Source organism: Eleutherodactylus coqui, chromosome 1 (genome assembly GCF_035609145.1).
Source record: "Eleutherodactylus coqui strain aEleCoq1 chromosome 1, aEleCoq1.hap1, whole genome shotgun sequence".
NCBI classification, from domain to species: domain Eukaryota; kingdom Metazoa; phylum Chordata; class Amphibia; order Anura; family Eleutherodactylidae; genus Eleutherodactylus; species Eleutherodactylus coqui.
The window spans coordinates 443,136,182-443,157,276 of NC_089837.1; the positions used below are offsets into that span (position 1 = coordinate 443,136,182).

The 21,095-nt window shown below is 42.0% G+C and overlaps 1 protein-coding gene across 3 annotated transcripts in view; it reads right to left on the reverse strand.

The window, feature by feature from the left end:
• The window catches only part of NBEA (neurobeachin), a 673,719-nt gene that overhangs the window by 489,132 nt on the left and 163,492 nt on the right, over window positions 1-21,095 (reverse strand). For all 3 annotated transcript variants that reach the window (XM_066582838.1, XM_066582846.1, XM_066582830.1), the window contains exons 6-8: window positions 19,624-19,750; window positions 16,312-16,431; window positions 11,773-11,919 (exon numbers count right to left, since the gene is read on the reverse strand). In XM_066582838.1, the coding sequence (XP_066438935.1) occupies window positions 11,773-11,919; window positions 16,312-16,431; window positions 19,624-19,750 (394 nt within the window). The remainder of the gene's footprint in view (window positions 1-11,772; window positions 11,920-16,311; window positions 16,432-19,623; window positions 19,751-21,095) is intronic.

Genomic DNA, 21,095 nt, shown 5'->3' on the forward strand with positions numbered 1-21,095 from the left:
CTGGCAGTTTCAATGAAAATGGAGCAGCATCGCACATACATGGCCATCCCTCTATTCAATCTCCTCTTCACTGCAAGGGATGCAGTAAGCCCTCAAAGAGGAGAAGAAATAGACATGGGACCCCCATTCTCAGGATCGGTTGGGGTCTCAGCAGTGAAATCCCTACCAATTAGACTTTTATCAGCTATCCTATGGAAAAGTGCTAAAAGGATTGCACCAGAATTACCATGTTTTGCATTTGAATATCACAAAGAAGAGGAACAGAAATCGCTGGTAAAATGTCAACAAGTCTTTGCAAAGAAATTAGCGGATGAGTAGAGGATTCAAACTCAAGGCACAACTAATCTTCCTTGTACTTGGAGGAGGAAAGCTAAAGACTCTTAATAAAGCACTTCCAAACTTTACTTTTCAGTTTGTAATCTCTGTTCAGTTGCTAATAGGTTATTAGTTTCAACATTCCACTTCTTTCTCTCCGACTCGGAACATTCTATATTTAGCTGGAAATAAAAAGACATGAAACATTTTAAATCTCTGCCCCCTTTTCTTTTGCCAAGTGAACCAAGAATGTCATATTTAATCATGTTAGGAATTTTGTTCCATTGGTTTTGTTGGCAGATTCATTCGGTATATACTTCCAGCCAACCAAGTAGACTTAATGAATTGCATAGTTGCTACAGGGTCTGATACGCACTGATTGGAAGATTTAAGGCTATGTAATGTCCCAATTTAATTCGTTAAATTCATTCGGGACTCAGGTAACTGCACACGAGGCATTTTTTTTAAAGATATCTTTACAACAATGCCATTTGCTAGTGCAATAATTTTTTTTCTTTATGAGAACAAGAAAAATTGCAACTCAATGTAATTTTTTTTCTTTATCTTACACAGGTTTAGAAGGAGTAATCTAGTGGTTTACAGTGGATGGCCTATCCTCAGTATAGGCCATTATTATTAGATCAGTGGGGGTCCAACTAGCTGTCCAACCAGCATCCCACAGACTAGCCGTTTTAAAGGTCCATGGCACTGCCCTCATGGTATGCCGGGCACAGATGTGTATTATTAGTAGCAGCTGTGCCTGGTACTGCAGATTACTATAAGCTTGGTTCCATTCAAGTGAATGGGAGTGAGCTGCAACACTATAGCTATAGTTATACATCTATAGCTACTACTAAAAGTACACAGCTGTGCCGGGTAAATAATGAAGAGGACAAGTGCTTCAGCTTCTTCAAACAGCTGATTGCTGCCAAGAGTTAACATAGTATGTAAGGCTGAAAAAAGACATACAGTACGTCTATCCAGTTCAACCTATTACACCCCCCCATGTCGATCCAGAGGAAGATAAAAAAAAAAACAATGGAGGTAGAAGCTGACCTATCCTAAACATAGGAACAGGATAACCCCTTATCAGGCAAAAGAATAACTATGACATTGCAATGAGAGAGTATTTACTGTGTTTGCTTCAAACTGATGGACGGAGCATTATCATTTGCTCTCAGCCAATCAGCAACGTCAATGGATGCAAGAGCAGTATATAGCCTATCATGACATGTTCCTTCATGACATCCCCGGCAGATTATTCTAGGCGCATCATTCCAACAACAATCTAATGTGTATTGGGGGCACACCAAAATTCGCCTATTGGTGTCTGGCAACTCTTAATCATGGTCCCTCAATGAACATTCACTTGGCCAAGATAAAAGTGAAAACTAGTTCTTTTAGGTGCCATTTTATATTTGAATACATTCTTTTTCACAGATTCTGAGAATAAAATTAAAAGGTCATACAATAAATCCACTACAATATAAGCTCTGGGAAATGTGGTCCGGTAGATATCTCCCAACTTATCTTAGAAATTACCTATTTTCCAGAACCACTTCAGGTCTCATGGATACAGCCTCCCTGACGTGTTCTTTCCCAGGTCCCTATTGAAACTATTATAAAGGTAATTGTCACCTAAAATTAACATCTTACATCAATCCTACCCAAAAATGTGGGATATGCAAACCATTCTAACGGCTATATATCTACTCTTCACAGTGACTTCAAGTCTCCAAAATCATCAATTTTTGCTCAGTGAGCATGGTATACAAATTATTTCGAACTGGTTCTATGGTTCAGTTACAGGACTGTACAAGACCCTTTCCATCATCACCAACCATGTCCCGTGACTCCCGACTGACATCTCCAGCTCCCTTGAGTTTGAAACACCATGCGTTACACAAACTGTACTTCCATCGCACTTCTGGAATCAGCACATGTATGAGACCTCAGCAAGCTCAATAATCAAAGCACGGCACGTCAATGCCCAAGTACCGATTTTGGAAATGTGGAGCAAGTGCAGTGTGTGAAACACATGGCATCTTCAGCTGAAGGGAGCTGGAAATGTCAATCATGAGCTAAGGAGCATAGTTTGTGCTGCGCCTGAACAACCCACAGGACCACTTGAAAACTAATTTTCAAATTGTGTGCACCAAGTAAGAAGGACAATTTGGTGGTATTGAAGTCACTATGAAGAACGGTCTGCAAATTACGCATCTTTGGGTAGGCCTACTGGCGGCCTCCAGTAATTTATATTTCACATGGAAGAAGCGGATACGAGCCAGAATGTCTCCCGGTATATAATCAGCCAGGTACTAAAGGAGAGGTAGTCTATGTGCCCTGTCTATTATGAAATCCTGTAGGGTGCACTCTAGTGGCAACATTGTTATTAGATTTAGCAAATATTGCTTCAGATCTGAGGCAGACACTTTTTACGGGATCCCTAGAAATTTGACGTTACTACGACGTGACCAGTCTTCCAGGTTCACAACCTTAGCTCTGAGGCAATCAAACTCCGATTCCAACTCACAATCTACATTAATAAGGTTACTTTTTGATGTTGCAAATGCCGCCAATTTAGGTTTCTGCATGATTAATCCTTTTCTCTGCTTCAGCAATAGCCAAATGTATAGGCTGAACAAGTTTGGCCAAGTTAGACTGCAAGGAGAGCTGCAAAGCCTTTAGCATGGCTTTTATCATGGTGTCAGTGATAGATGTGTCTGCTGATGAAAGGAGTAAGACCTGGAAAGTTGGTTGGTCAATCATCCTTCGGAGGGTTGCCCCTCAGAAGAGTCTAATTCCTGTTGATGTCTTAGTGGGCTGGAGGAATGAGAGGAGGCTGCAGACGCCATGTAGAGGATAATGATGACTATGTTGTGGCAGAGACTCCCTCCTGGTCCGCGTTTGACTTCCCTGCAAATCATGAGGTGGAATTCCGAGTGAATGTTTGCAGGTTTGTAGCATAGTCTTACAAGCCAATGGAACCTACCTTTGCAGACGCTGAGGCCGGGGAGCTCCTTTGCCGGCTTCAGGACGTGCCATCTTAGGCCTGCTTCTGGGACCGGGAGAAATAAAAACTGAACGGCTTCTCCTGCTTGGTAGTCAACCACTTCCCTCTTCTTCACATCCTGGATGTGGATGCAGTAGGTAAGGCCTGTTCAGCTAAATACCATTGTGTAGTCGCTAAAATGCCATGGTGGTACAGGATCTCTGGACTTGGGCAGCCATTCACGTTAGCAGCCAAGCCATGAAATCAGGGGCCTAACTATAGAGGATGCAGGGGATGCGGTTGCACCCGGGCCCAGGAGCTTTAGGGGGCCCATAAGGCCTCTCTTCTCCATATAGGTAACCCAGTACTATGAGTAAAGCATTATAGTTGGGGGCCCTGTTACAAGTTTTGCATCGGGGCCCAGGAGCTTCAAGGTACGCCTCTGCATGAAATGGTAGCTGTAAACTCAATATTACCAACCCCACTTCAAATGGCTGTAGCTCAGGTTCTATTGGTACTATAGACAAGCTTCTGGCGTCTTTTAAAAACAAGAATTGTGGTAATGATAGAACCAGATCTTCAGCCATCTGAAGGAGAACAAGAGCTGTTTGCCTCAAACCATAATGTCCTTTTCCTGTAAGTTCATTCTAAACTGTAGGGTTTTAAAAACCTACACATCGGTCCATGTGACTAAAAGTGATGCCATTTTACTAACATGTGCAGACAGTAGTTCATTATTTGGAGTAGAAGGGGGCATCACATCTGACAATTACAAAATCATATTACAGAGTAAGGTGTCTCAGCTCCATAAGTCAAAAGGTTTTGCCACTGGAGCTCTTATAACACCAGAAACACTGCAATAAACAAAAAAACTAATGAGAAATATGCACAGCTCCGGTGATTGTAAGTTTGCTTAAGTGTGGCCGGACACCTGCCTTGTGATGTGATTGTGTGATTTATGAAAATTGGCTGCAAATGTAGTATTTAAAAATAATATCCCTATTTTGCATTCTCTCTGCAATCACAAACACACAGGACGAGCTAGAATAATTGCACAAACAGCGAGCCAAGGACTGACGGCATACGGGGAAAATTTATAAACAGGTGCAGCGATTTAGTAAAGACTGAACACAGAAAACCCAAGCTGATAGCCCAGCACAAACAAACTCTGCAGGCCATGATAAGATCTTGTCACACAGACCTCCTTCAACCTCTCTTCAGCCTGAAGATATTAATGCAGAGGTATGTACACAATTGTGAGCCCTCTGTACTAAACAACATGGGCAATCCAAGGAATAAACCTCAGACAACTCACCTTTTAACCTTGCAGAAAAATGAGCCGGTTCAACACGCTGTATAGCATCTGTAGATTCAACACCACATTCGAGAGGCTTTGTGTACTGCTCAATGCTTAAAGGGGTTTTGTCATTAAAAAAAAATTATCTAAACTTACCCATCCCTTCCCTGTCTGTCTCCTTATCACATCTTCTCCTGATTGAGCTTCTCCACTGCCCCACATCAGCTCACTGCAGGCTGGGCCCAGCTTGTTATGAAGGCGGCTTATCACAAACTCCTTCCTGCTGGGTCAGTGAAGGTCACATCCCTGTGCTGTAGCTTCACTGCCTAGGAAGGAATTGTAATCTATTTCAGAGACAGCTCACATGAGCAATCTCTGAAGAAGATAAGCAGCCCTCCTGCTGGCCTGTGAGCTGCAGACTGCCAACCTAATGTAGGTAACCTCACAGGAAGGAGAAGAATCAGGCAGCTGGAGCTGAAGTGAGCCCCTGGACTGCAGGAGATAGGAGAAGATAAGGGAGGTGAAGATCTGGTAAGTAGACTGATGGGGGAGGAATAGATAAGTAGAGCATTTTTATTTTTTAGTGACAGAACCCCTTTAAGGGTACTTGGCCGACTATTGGCTGAAAAATCACTCAAAGGAGCAACTTTGACCGATAGTAGTCATCCCGTGTAAAAGTGGGACCCAATAAGATATCGAGTGAGAAATCGCTCAGTCGCTTTGTTTCAGCTGACCCATTTATCAAGCGTTTGTCTGGACATGGCGGGTGAGCCCATACAGTTTTATCTAATTATGCGCTAAAAAATTTTCATTTTGCTTCCCTAGACACCACAAAAGTATTCAACTGCATTCAATGGCCATTTCTATTAAAAGGACTACAAGGGTTTGGTTTTGGAGAGGTTTTTGTTAACTGGGTTTCAATGCTCTGTAAATAACCCCGGGCATCTGTATGGGTAAATGGCTCCTGCTCCCCATATTTCCAACTACATAGGGGTATAAGACAGGGCTGTCCTCTATCTATCCCCATCCTTTTTGCCTTGGCTATAGAACCTCTGGCCATTCTGCTGCGCAGGAGCCCATTATTTGAGGGTGTGGTCATAGGAGAGCACAAGGATTGAGTGGCGCTATATGCAGACGACTACATGTTATTCATGTCGAACTCAGAAACTTCTGTTAAGCATGCCATAGAACTTATGAATCAATATTGAGGCTTTTGGGGTCTACATATTAGATGGGCAAAATCTGCCTTGATGTCTCTGTCTAGAACTAGCACGTTGTGTAACACTGACTCGCTATGCGGTCTCCAGATTATTGATGCCTTTAAATATCTGGGGGTACACATCTCTAATAACGCAGGACGGTCCTTAGACTTGAATGTATGCCCTCTGAGAGACTTATTTAAAACTAAAATTCAAAACCTGGGGATCCTTGCCGATTGTGGCGGCTGAGTGTATCAACTTGATAAAGATGATAATTTTGCCAAAATGCCTTTGTATCCTACAATACACTTCAATAGTAATACCTTCCCGATTTTTAGGTCAATGGACCGCTCATGACATTTCTCATATGGGGAAGTTCCCGACCGAAGCTAAAAACTTTCCACTTTTCAGAGACAGAGGCAAGAGGCTGGGGCTGCTCTGCCAGACTTACTCCTATATTACATTGCTAGCCAATTGGTCCACTTAAGATGCTGGCTGAGAGATGATCTGCTCCCCAATTTGGAGTCACATTTAGCTCATTTACTAAAAATCTCTGGTGTTGAAGTTCCCCTCCTCACTAACTTGTAAAACACTCTGAATACATAAAACTGGCTTCTAATGTATGGAGACAATCTAAAATCAATCAATTTTATTTATATTGTGGCCGACAAACCCTTATGACATAACCCTGGTCGGACAGAGCTGCTTCCCCGGCAGGACAACTCTGGGTGGGAAAACTATGAAATACGAACTCTGGATGATCTGCACACATCTAACACCTTCTCCTCCTTTGAACAACTACAAGCTAAATACGAACTACCTCGTACCAATTTCTTCAGATTCCTACAAATCAGAACTGCATTGCAGACAGAATTCCCATCTCCTAGACAGTCTATATCCCACTACGCCCTGATAGGTATATTACGCCCCCAAGGACCACAGGGCCTCATATCCACGCTGTACTCCTCACTAATCACAGCAAAGGCCTCTCACAATACTCCCCCCAGCCCTGCTGAAATAGAAAACTCCGGTACCAACTTTGACGGCCGACTTCTTCCAAGATTTACTAGCATCCCCTCTGTTTCCCCAGCAGCTAATAACAAAATGATACAGCTGTATATTGTACATCAGTGCTGCCTTACTCCAGTGAGGCTGCAGAAATGGGCAGAATTTCATCACCTAAGTGCATTAGATGCCCACATGACTTTGCTGATTTTTGGCACATGATTTTAGAGTGTCCCATTATTCGAGGCCTCACGGACCTCCTCTCGGAGGTTTTGGAAATCCCTGTCTTTACAAGCCCTAAAATATTCCTCTTCGGGGCACCTCGATGAGGAGATTTGGCAGCACCATCTTCTTGGGAAGTACTTTTCTTAGCTAGGAAAGTAATAGCCCTATGTTGTACTTGGATCATAGGAATCCCTCAGTGTCAATGTGGCATAAATTGGTCAATTCCATATATATTTTTATATATATATACACATATATATATATATATGTATACACATATATATACATATATACACACATATATATATATACACATATATATATATATATATATATATATATATATATATATATACACACACACACACACACACACACACACATATACACACACACACATATATACACACACACACACACATACACACATATATACACACACACACACACATACACACATATATACACACACACACACACATACACACACACACACACACACACACACACACACACACACACACACACATACACATATATATACACATATGGCGCAAATGCCCAGGAGAATCTGACTACTCCCCTCTCATCTCATCTCCCTGCTCAGCTTTGAATTCCCCCACTGTCCACGCTGTGTAGGTAAGCGCTGTGATTGGATTGATGCTCGATCATTCAGTGGATGACATCACTAAATGGCTGTGATTGGTTTACCAAGCGCCGGCTGTGATTGGCTCGCGCTTGATCCAATTACAGCACTTACACAGTGCTGACGGCGGGGGAATTCAAAGCCGAGCAGGGAGAGGACAACGGGGAGTATTCTCAAACAGCTCGCTGCACTGCCGGGGACACAGACGCTAGCTGGTGAGTATTGCATTTTTTCTTTACCTAGTATATACTGGAGTATAGCTAGGCTTATACTCGAGTCAATAAGTTTTACTAGTTTTTGTGGTAAAACGTATTAATTCTGCTTATACTTGGGTCGGCTAATACTCGAGTATATACGGTACTTCATTTGTTGGATGTGCAGACTTTTGTGCTTAATATATTAAAACGCGCACACCTCTTAATACAGTAGGTAAATCCTGGGTCACTAAAGATGACATATATGCCAGCTATGAGCTGCCGTGGATTTTAGCTATAATCTACTCCAGAAAATAAAAAATTTAAGTAAATGTGATGGGCTGCAGCAGCCACATTTCCGGCTGCCAAGCCGCAACCACTTTACTATTTATTTTTATATATATATATATATATATATATATATATATATATATATATATAGTTTTTTTTAAGTGAACAGGCTGGTGTAAAAATCAACTTGATTTTTGCACAGGATGACATTAGTTTCACCAAATTTGCGATTTTTTTTTTTATGCCACAATTCTGGTGCACCACTAATGATAGAGTCCCCACATAGTGTTGAAATTCTTCTTTGCCATTTTTGTGACTTCGACCTCATGTACACATGGTCAATGATTCTGTATGGTGCCGATCAGGCACTCTATGGTTCTTATTATGGAGTTGTAGGCATTTCATGTGCTGCCGAATGGTGCGACACCTTATTCTTCCCAGGAAGCGAAGCTTCGCAGCAAGCAAACCTCCATAATAGGAATCCAAAAATAAAAATATCCAGTATAGCGCTTCATGGGATGAAGGAAAAAAGTCGAGTATATATATCTACACCATAAAGGTGGGATTTTATTGCGACGCGTTTCTGCCCACTGTAGGGCCTTTTTCAAGCTTGAAAAAGGCCCTACAGTGGGCAGAAACGCGTCGCAATAAAATCCCACCTTTATGGTGTAGATATATATACTCGACTTTTTTCCTTCATCCCGTGAAGCGCTATACTGGATATTTTTATTTTTGGATTCCTATCTACACTGGGTTCCCTATCACTAGGGACCCCAGACATCCAAGCAGCTCTCCAGCCAGGATTGGGAGGAAGGATTGACTGATCCATTCACTTATAGGCTATCCCAGAATTGGAGGTACTAGTGAGTTATCCCACCACCAGGGATACTCACTAAGTACCGGGTAAGTTTTTTTTCTTCACTTCATTTAACTGTTACATCACCATTCAGTACTGAAGGAGCGCTATTTCTGATCCCGACGCCATTGTCACAAACCTCCATAATACAGCATCCAATGGAACATGCCATGATTGTTTTCTCATAGCTTACATATGAATCCAAGAGAAAACGTTCTCAGTGTGGCTCTATATGAAAATCAGAAGAAGAGCGTGGGGAGCTACACCACGAACACTGACAGTCAATTACAGCTATATTATGGATCCACAATAAGTCTGTGTGAATGACAAGATGAAGAGGACTACACAAAGCCAACTTTGAATCAAACAAGTCAAACTGACTGCTGCAAAAGAAATAAAACTAAATAATGCATTACATTTACTGTAGAACTCAACAGAATTCCTTAAGCAAAGTATGTGCTAACCAGAAGAATACAAAGTAACTCCCTGTTGCTTGTTTGGCGGATGTATGGATTTTTCCAGTCTAAGATTTTTGAGATAAAAAGTCAAGCAAAAGAAAACCGTAATTGTTGCATTTGCAATGTACTACCTGTCATCAATAACATTTAGTATCTCAGAACCATCCAAAGACATCCAGGCAACAACGCTCAAGTTGTTTGCGCACCATATGTTGCTCAGTAGAACAAACATAAGATAAGGACTAAATATTTAATAACCATACAGATAGGTACTGAAAAAAAGGCTAGAAACACGTGCTTGATTGACAATGCGCAAGTAATCAGCTAGAAGCGCACCAAAATCAATATCCAATCAATGTCAATTCAGGGCAGAATGGCGAGTTTTGGATTCAGGTTGATGACAAGTCGAAGAATTTATTGCAATCTAGTAAACCGCAATTGTAAAGGAGACTACTACCTGCATCTCCGTGAGATTCCAGCACGCTACATCACCATATTAGTACTGAAGAAGATTAAATGATTTGGGACTGTGCAAGGAAATCGATGTTTATTGTATATTCTGTAGGCTTACGCCAAGGTGGAGAGGGTCCGAAATAAATCAATACAAAATACTACATTATTCCACTGTTCATGGGAAAGACTGTTACGATAATGTATAAGGAGAAACATAAAATAGACATATTCAGGCAGATTGGAAATGCTGCAGATCTTCTATAGTGGATTTGGTTGTCATTTTATGATATCCAACAGTATGGATGAGATATCCAAAAATCTCATCCAGACGATGGAAAAAAAAAATCGGCAGCATAAATTGACTGTGGTGTGGGTTTTAAATAAGTAGCATGTCAATTTAAGGAGTGGATTTCACATTTCTTCCAAATGAGTGGGTAAAACCAATGTCAAAACTTTGAGGTGAAGTCCAAAGTGCATCTACCGCTGTGGAAATTCTGCTATGCGTAGATGTAGGCTTATGGCATGTTCATAGGGCAGTGCAAGTGGCTGAGCCACGTTAGATCTGTTGCATAATCCAGGACAGAAATCTGAGCCTTGAAATCTTGTGCGGATTTAGCCTCATTCATCGGGGCAAATCCACATGCTACCATTCAAAGACAGATCCTGTGACAAGGACATGTCAATTTTATTTCCTGTGGTGCAGATTTCAAATCCTTGCCATAGATCACAGTTGACGTTAATGGGATGCTAAAATAATGAGGGATTCCAATGCAGATTTGTTGTGCAATCTGTGCAAAAAATACAGCAATGACAAGCCAGAAATTTAACCCTTTCCATCCCAATTTGTATTCTGGTTTTCCTAGGTGGCTTACTCTTTTTCTGCCGTTATACAACAGCGCTATATGCTGGCTAAAGCCAGTACTGCATTAGGTAAAAAAGAAAAATAGGCAGCAGAGTCCGGATCTTCAGGTGCAATAAAGACTTATATTTCCATCAGAACATCACATCATCATGAAATACAGCGACGTTTCGACCGTTACATAGATGGTCTTTGTCAAGCTGACAACTATGTAACGGTCGAAACGTCGCTGTATTTCATGATGATGTGATGTTCTGATGGAAATAGAAGTCTTTATTGCACCTGAAGATCTGGACTCTGCTGCCTATTTTTCTTTTTTACTCTGTTTGAATCTGTGGGATTAGGATTCAATCCCAGTTAGGCGTGCAGGACACTACATGTGGAAGAAACCCCCCCCTTATGGGTTATGGTGAGTGCTGCTGAAAAGAATTTTCCTTTATCAGTACTGCATTAGGTGACACGTTGGATAGGCTCTGACAGCAGAGAGGCTGGCAATATACAGTAAGAGAACCCCAACAGACGTCTTCCAACATCGGAGGTGTATAGCCTTAAATCGTAATGTCTTCAGAGGTCAGACAGTGGATTGGAAAGGGTTAACAGAAGGCATCATTCCTATTCATTTCAATGGGAGTAAGGTCATCTATTATGCTCCTGGCTCTGACCACCAGTGTGAACGTCCGGCCCCGCCGCCTTGACAGCGAGCCGGAGGATCAGCAGATCAGTGGGGATCCCAAGTGGTGCTTCCCTGCCGATCAACTATTGATGACCTATGCTGAGAATAGGTCAATAGTAAATGCTCGGAATACCCTTTAAAGTTTATAAACCTGAATAGCTTTGGTCCTTGACAATTCAAATCACATATTTAACATAACGATCCCCAGTGAAGCAAGACACTAAGCTAATTTGGGGACAAACAAAGAAATGGTTTTCAGCTACAATAAACTAAAGAGAAAGAACCCATTATTTACAGGAAGTATCTCACCTTATAACCAGGTCCAAGCTGATGTATCGCAAAGATCTGCGCGGGGTTCAGGGCCTCGATGAACACATAAACTGCTCCAAGTTGACCACAAAACACTCTGTTTGCGTCGGCCGTTTCTGATGAACCAAGGAAGCATTTATCATAGCTCTGAAAAACAAATAAGCAGCGTATCAACATCAATAATAATACTTGCAACATATGGTATTTTTACATATATCCTAGATGGTAACAAGGAAAATAACAAAACCAACAACCATTTTGAGGTCAATGATTTGTTTCTGAAGATATACGCCATCTACACTTTCACCATTGTTATAAAAAGTGTGGAGACATTGTTAATCTGTTACATTCCATATAACAAAAAAGTGTACAATTTGATTGTTCTCAGTGAGAGAAACCAAGTAATCTTGTAGATATGATACCTTTTAATGGCCAACAAAAAGACATGATGTTATAGTGAGCTTTCGAACCTACTCAGGGTTCTTCCTGGGGCTTCTAGAGTAGATCTGAAGAAACATGCAGATATACTCCATAAGCCTCAGGAAGAACCCTGCTTAGAGTCAAAAGCTCGCTATAACATGATGTATTTTTGTTGGCCATTAAAAGGTATCCTATCTACAAGATTACTTGGTTTCTCTTGCTGAGAACAATTACATTTTTGCTCTACTGACCAACACAGTAACAAACAATTTTCATTTTACAAAAATATATAAAACTGGATCTGCAGAAAGTTCAACTAACACAACAAATAGAAGAGTGACCTGATTATATTGCTTATTCTCAATATGGGGCACTCTTCCCCTCTAATAAAGCTTAATATGCACATAATATAAGAGGGGTATTCCCAGCATATCATTGTTATGACACGTTGCCAGGCTATGCTTTAGCATTATAATTGGTGGAGGTCCATCGGCTTATTTCCTGCACAGCGGTATTGTCGTCCACCCAATGTTCAGGGATCAAGTGAATGGGGGGCAGTGTTGTTGCTTCATGCACAGCAGGTAGCGGAGAGCAATGATGAAGGGGTTTCAGCACATAACTGGCGCTGTAGCCGTCTCATTACAAATTCCAGTGGCAGTCTAGACAGAATTCCCATTGAACAAGCAGTGACGACAAATTCTATCGGTATGGAGCAGATCTACGCACACGCTATCAAGCCCTCTGAATGCGGTCGTTTGCATTATGGCAACTGAGGTTGTGCGTTTTCCAACTCAGTGCTCTAAATGAATGCTATACATCTACAAATCCTGTCTCCTCCCCACAGCAATCTGTGTTTGATAAAGGTCACCTGGATCCAAACGTCGCTCGTATGGATTGCAGTTAATATCAGGGCATTTAAAAGAGATGATATTGGAGTAGGACCATACTCCAGCACCAACCTCTATGTATCACAGCGCCATGGACTATATGATATTTTAGCGCTATGCCATCACTTCTAAGGCCATATTCAGATAGACGTATATGACTTGGGCCCAAGAAACTCACGCAGATTTAGCTCCAATGGAGCAAATCTACACACGAATACATGATGTGTTTTCCAGAGAAACCATGTCACAACTTGATTGGGCAATACTTTTTTTTTCATCATGATGCAGATTTTAACTCTTTGCAATCCAATTTTGGATTCAGGGTTTCCTAGGGTTTTTTTCTCTTTCTGCCATTATACAATGGCGCCACCAGTTGATTTCACATCAATTTATAGAGGTTTGTAAATGGAAGTATAGTTCTTCATAGGTTTTTTGACTTACCAAGTAGGATGGGTTAATTACGGGAGTCGCCTCCATATCCTCTATTATAATTGGTTCCACATGGCTTTATAGTTGATCATCATATTTAGCCATTTTGTTAATGGTATTGGATGCATAGCTCGTCAGCCTCTGCTGGGAGCTGCTACTAAGGGGGTGGATCCAGCAGCTCATAGGAAGAAGATGGCCGCTGTTAGGTAGTCATGTGACGGTAGGCCAGAAGAACATGACTGCCGTCATTTATATCTACAATCTGCAGTAGAACGCATATGCGAAAAGCGAAAGCAGCAGTCCTGTACATGATGGACAAGTGTTACTATCATCATATCATCATAGCTGCCATCATTTGTCTCCATGATACAACACAAGGAACCTTAATCAATCAGAGCTGCTTACCCTGCAAGTACTTTCGGAGAACAACAAGTGATTAAGAGGGCTAATAAGGGTAGAGGGGTGGTTATTATTAACAGCCACTCCTATGACCAGGAAGCAAATAATATCATGGGAGGAAATGAAAACTATAAAAAAAAAAAAAAACAAGAAAAAAAATCACCACCAATCCTAGTCCTGATATAACGAAAGCTTTATTTTCTTTCATCCAGGATGCATTCGTAAAAAAAAAATAGATAACGAAAGCTAAAAGGAATTATATTTGTATCAATGCTCCAGTATAAACCTATGAAGAACTATACTTCCATTTACAAAACTTGTATAAATTGATATGGAATCAACTGATAGCTGCTTAAAAAAGGTGGTGACTGGAAACCTGTGAAACGCATTGCCTGTCTATATTCTTCCCCGCCTTTTTGTTTGTTTGCATTTTATTGTTATTTTGTTTGCATTTATTATACTTTATTGTGGTATAGATGACTGAAAATCATCTTCATCTCTTTGGAGAGAATTCTAATCTACAAATCTGGATTTGGGGGGAGGGGAGGCCATCAAGTCTCCTCTGTGGAATAAGTTATACTTTCTATTATTTATTCACCAAGTATATTTAGTAGCACAGGAGTCTTTTTTTACTTTGTGATGACGGCCCTTCGAAAGAGGACGGACCTCCGGCGGCCCTTCGAAAGAGGACGGACCTCCGGCGGCCCTTCGAAAGAGGACGGACCTCCGGCGGCCCTTCGAAAGAGGACGGACCTCCGGCGGCCCTTCGAAAGAGGAAGGACCTCCGGCGGCCCTTCGAAAGAGGAAGGACCTCCGGCGGCCCTTCGAAAGAGGAAGGACCTCCGGCGGCCCTTCGAAAGAGGAAGGACCTCCGGCGGCCCTTCGAAAGAGGAAGGACCTCCGGCGGCCCTTCGAAAGAGGAAGGACCTCCGGCGGCCCTTCGAAAGAGGAAGGACCTCCGGCGGCCCTTCGAAAGAGGAAGGACCTCCGGCGGCCCTTCGAAAGAGGAAGGACCTCCGGCGGCCCTTCGAAAGAGGAAGGACCTCCGGCGGCCCTTCGAAAAAGGAAGGACCTCCGGCGGCCCTTCGAAAAAGGAAGGACCTCCGGCGGCCCTTCGAAAAAGGAAGGACCTCCGGCGACGCTTCGAAAAAGGAAGGACCTCCGGCGACGCTTCGAAAAAGGAAGGACCTCCGGCGACGCTTCGAAAAAGGAAGGACCTCCGGCGACGCTTCGAAAAAGGAAGGACCTCCGGCGACGCTTCGAAAAAGGAAGGACCTCCGGCGACGCTTCGAAAAAGGAAGGACCTCCGGCGACGCTTCGAAAAAGGAAGGACCTCCGGCGACGCTTCGAAAAAGGAAGGACCTCCGGCGACGCTTCGAAAAAGGAAGGACCTCCGGCGACGCTTCGAAAAAGGAAGGACCTCCGGCGACGCTTCGAAAAAGGAAGGACCTCCGGCGACGCTTCGAAAAAGGAAGGACCTCCGGCGACGCTTCGAAAAAGGAAGGACCTCCGGCGACGCTTCGAGAAAGGAAGGACCTCCGGCGACGCTTCGAGAAAGGAAGGACCTCCGGCGACGCTTCGAGAAAGGAAGGACCTCCGGCGACGCTTCGAAAAAGGAAGGACCTCCGGCGACGCTTCGAAAAAGGAAGGACCTCCGGCGACGCTTCGAAAAAGGAAGGACCTCCGGCGACGCTTCGAAAAAGGAAGGACCTCCGGCGACGCTTCGAAAAAGGAAGGACCTCCGGCGACGCTTCGAAAAAGGAAGGACCTCCGGCGACGCTTCGAAAAAGGAAGGACCTCCGGCGACGCTTCGAAAAAGGAAGGACCTCCGGCGACGCTTCGAAAAAGGAAGGACCTCCGGCGACGCTTCGAAAAAGGAAGGACCTCCGGCGACGCTTCGAAAAAGGACGGACCTCCGGCGACGCTTCGAAAAAGGACGGACCTCCGGCGACGCTTCGAAAAAGGACGGACCTCCGGCGACGCTTCGAAAAAGGAAGGACCTCCGGCGACGCTTCGAAAAAGGAAGGACCTCCGGCGACGCTTCGAAAAAGGAAGGACCTCCGGCGACGCTTCGAAAAAGGAAGGACCATTGCTTCATTGGTTATCCAAAGACTGTGGCTATAAACGTACGGCAGTCTATACAAGTGAACTGGACCGAATTACAATCATTTTAAAGTTCTTTAAACATTATACTAGAACATTACATCTTATTCCAATGCAGCTTTTCCACCCACATAATTCCACCCTACAGAAGTGTCACCGCTAATACTAGGAATTGTAAAGGGAATATGATTAACATTCACAAAGAAGGTAGTGTGTATAGTGCAGCATTACAGCTTACTAATGCAGTGACTTCCAGGATAATCTCAAACACAAGCTTAGCCTCCTTGTTATGAATACTCACGTCGTTGGTGTTGACATGCCATGCCATGTCCCCATAAGATACTAGCTGGCCATTTACATAGCAGCGGATTTCACTGTTCCTCCAGCGGTTATAGATGTGAACAATGCTGATCATGTACCACTGCAACGAAAGTGATTAAACCATGTTAGTAGAGAAAACAACAGAGCATTAATAGACCCGTCACCTTCACAGGAGAAGTATTATAGTTTTTGCATATTTTTCTGGCATTTGCAGTCAGTCAGGATTAATAGGTTACATTATTTTCTACTATAAAATATGAAGAAACCAAGGCTGTGTGGAAGGCAGAGGTTTAATATGGAACATCTCTGAAGGTCTATTATCCTTTTTCAAGTATGACAAATGGCTGGGCAAATCCTCTGAATAAAATATCAGCCTACTCTTTAGGCTTCCTCCCATTTATTTATATTTGTGTGCTTTAGTTTTTATTGTGATAGGCTGTCTTTTTTAACCTCCAACATATTGACTTCAGTGTTGAAGCCCAGATGAAAGTGCAATATGCTACATTTCTCAGCCAGATTTTGTTCAAGACTCCATTATATTTCCCCATTAAATCTCATTTAAAATGGCTTGAAAACATAAGAATTAGAAGAATTCATTATTCATAGCTAACAAAAAAAACAAAAAACAACAACTATAAACTAGCAACCTTGTAGACAGAGTGACCATGACCGAACTGCAGCTCCATTGTACAGTATCTAGAACACGGCAGACAAGGATAACTTCCTTCAAGTGAATTACGAAAAGACGGGTCAGCAGCACAAATGGCTAAGCTTTGAAGAAAAAGGTTTTGACAAAAGATTCTGTTCATTAAGATCTAAAGCACTGAAGAAGTTTTTATTTTCCACTGCAAGTACGCTTTGAATGGCTTTCTCCACAAAAAGGTGGTAGATATTTTTGAGAAGTTCAAAAATTCTACAAAATTTTACTTAAACTATTACGGCAATTTATATATTTTTTCAATTCAGTGAATGTGTCCTCTTGAGGCTTATTCCCCAGCGTTGTGTACAGGCAGTAGAATTGCCTTAACTCATTTTAGGGTTGGTTAGGTTGCGATTCAATTTTTTGCATGCAGTGTACGAGTTCAGAGAGAAATGAGCCTTTCCCAGTAGGTACAATTACTGCACTGTCAATCAGCTATTCAACTCCCAGAGGGAGCAAGCAGTGAAGTTCAAACATTCATTATAACCAGTGTGAAAAGGAAATCTAAAACTCAATTGACAGAACTTAAAGAGTACCTGCACTTTCACCTTCGGAGCGCTCCTGCTCTATCGGCCTTTTTCGCCCCATATAGCAGTTATATAGCGCTATAAAGGGGTTATCCTCAGCTGCCGGAAGGAGCTGAAAGCCGCTTTTTAAGGATTTCATATCCTCTGGTTCATAATGCATTTTTTGTAATTGCTTTGAAACCATTCTAATGCATACATATATCACAATCACAAAATGTTATCCAGAGAAATGATGTTAAGTATTTCCACTGGAATTAGCCCAGACTAATGAGCTCATGTAGAAATTAAAAGAAGGGAAACTGACAGTCCTTAAAAGGAGGTGAAGCAGAGAGAGAGAGAAAGGGATATTATAAGGGAGAGAGACCCAAATAGGGAAAAGGTGAGAGCACCAAAGAAAAATAGAGACAGACAGAAAAAGAGTGGGGAAAAAAATTAAAAAAAAAAAAGAAAAAAAGGGGGCAAAAAAAAAGGGAGAGACAGAGACACACAGAAGCATGGAGCCAAGAATAAAAGCAATAGATGCAGAAAGTAAGCAAAAATTAAAGCAAGAATGAGAGAGAACATGGTATGTAGTAAAAAAAACGAAAAAAAACAAGAAGAGACTGGCAAACAGAGAGAAAGGAAGAGACTGTATATGTAAGGAATGACAGCAAGAAAGTGTGAGAGAAATTCTGAGAAGTGAGGGAGAGCTGTAGAGCAAGGAGCCGACAACACGAAAGAGATAATGATGACCAGGAAAATGATAGTATGTCCAGGAAACCACAGGAAAGAGACAACCAGAAAAGGATGGTCAACAGACAGAAGGAGTGATAAGGAAACAAGGTAAAGCTTTCAATACACATTAGACTAAAGTTTGATGAAAATAGACAATTTCAACCAAAAGCAAACTTTCATCAGGTGAAATTTAACAACGAACGATCATTTTGCCTGGTTGACGACAGACTCATCATCTGGAAAGAAGTTGGCCACAGCTGAAATGTTCATGTAGGAAAGAAAGATTCTATCCACAAACAATCTTTCTTTAATCTTCTGTCCATCACCTGGTGTCATTGAACACTCATGGCCAGGTGGAATAACTGGAACGGCCAATAGGGACCGAAATGTGCATCGCTGTGTCTGCAAAATGATCACTTACTGGGCAATTGTCTGTTCAACCACGAAACGTACTTCTATCTAATATGCATGGCCACCGTAATGCACAACATTACTCGAGGAGAAAGTAACAGAAGAAGAAACAATGAGGAGGAGATAGAAAGAGTGAGAGTAAAGGCTCATTTAGACAACGATTATCGCTCAAAAGCCATCCTTTGGACGATAATCGTTGGGTGTAAATATGCCTATCTTTCAGTTTTCGGCCGAACAGCTGATAAGACGGACTGCATGCTGTGCTCTGCCCGGGAACCGTTGATTACAGCGGATTGCATTGTCTCAGCTGTTCTCAGCAGTCAGCCCGGCCGTCAGAACAAAAACGGGCGGTCCTCTGAATAAATTCAGCTCCTGATGGCTCACAAGCTACTAATTGGTACTAATAGGCATTAGTACCAATTAGATTATGCAAAATAATTGCTCAAAAGCCATGTTTTTAGCGATTATCTTTGTGTCTGAATGCACCTTTACAATCTTGGAGCATGTAGCAACAAACAGTGAGAAAGAGGGAGCGACTGATAGCATGAGACAACAAAAAGAAAGAAAATTATTATTTTTTTAAAGACAGTGAACAACAAGAAAGAAAATCCTGGACAAAACACTAGTCGTCAATAAGATTAAAAATATTGACACAACTGCAGAATACACAGCAAGTAAGAAAATCTGACGAGGACAGAGATAGAAAAGTTTAGAATGAGAACAGAGAGCAATAGACAGTGATAAAAAAATGAAACAGAATTAGTTAATAGGAAGAGACAGAAAGACAGAGCGAGATGAGATACTGGAACACGCGAGCGCTTCTTGGGTTTCAGCCATTTAAAATGAACCCTGCTAATAAAAGGACCATATGGGAATTTACTATCTGGAAGAGAAAACTGGGATGTTTGACCCTCCAGCAGGTTTATTTCTCCACATTTACCTTGCGTGGCTGGAAGTCGTACTTCACACAGTGCTGGAAACCTTTTCCTTTTGATTTCAGAGATGTGACTATCAAACAATTCCCCACAAAATGTGCAGAATAACCAACACCTTTACTTGTGCGAAAGCTGAAAACACAGGGGAAAAAAAACAGACATTATTTTGACCTATCAATGAAAACAGACCAACATAGTAAAAATGACCCAATTGAAGAATATCACCAGTATTAGGGCAGTAGAATGGACATGTACTATGCTGTACCAATCAAAGCTATTCTATCCAGATGCCCGCTATAAGAATAAATCCAATTACATGCCCACACTACTCATAAGAATAAGCTCATATGGTGAAATCCATGTTGGATTTTTCCGGTGGGTTATGCCTCTAAAGCCACCAAAAATAGTAATAGAGTGAGCAGAGAGCTGCAGAGCCATATAGCCAGCCCCGCTGATTCTACCCACTTAAAGGAAATTTCTCATATATTTAAATTGCAATTTCCTTAATTAGATGTCAATCTACAGAACGTAAATAATGTGCTTATCCTGTTCTTTATTTTTAAAATTTGTATATTCAGACTAAAATAAAGTACAGAAATAGTTTCCTGATTTTGTCTTGGAAGTTTTGATAAAGTTAATTTCTCCAGTCTCGGATTATAGGGCATCTAAGATTGGCATGGCAACTGTTTTATTCTGTAATTTTTTTTTTTAACATCTATGCCCCCCAAGACCTATGGGAGACAGTCACACTGTCATTTTTTTCATGTTTCAGTTTTCCACCGTCACTGGGATGTTCATAGAAGCAGCATCCATAGGAGCCCCAGTTGCAGGAAAACATTCTTCTATAGTGCTATTAGTTACAGGCAGAGTTGGGTTAGGGTCTGCTAAGATCCAGAAGCTCTACCATGCCGGACAGTGACAGCGATCACGTGATCGCTGGATACAATAGAAGAAATAGCACTGCTACTTCCTCTATTCACTACATGGTGTACATTAAACCGTATGTAGGTTGCCAAAGAGAAAGCAGAAATGGTTATAAACCACTTCAGTCTTCCTCCTCCAGGTCCTCGGCTCCAAACAGCTGAGTATTCAACCTACTAGATTGAAGGAGCTTTACATTTTTGCTGTATATTTACTTTGGTGCAAGATTGAGGACCTTGTGCTTATCGGGTTAGATCACATTGTAATGGGTAACCTTTTTAATTTTTGAAAACTTTCCTGGGAAAGGCTATATTGGAGCTATCCACTTCCTTCCTGTATGGTCGGTACAGCCAACTACAATAGGATGTTCATGCTTCATGGCAGTTGAAATCAATGGGAGTGTCATTGACAGAGAGATGTTATAGATTAGTAGTCTACAAGAAGAGATGTCGTGTAGCCCACTTCCCCAAAGACCAGGGAATAACAGGGGAGCGGCATACAGGGCCTTATCTGTGCGTAGACTGTTACTATCCTGCCTTAACGACAATTCATTCAT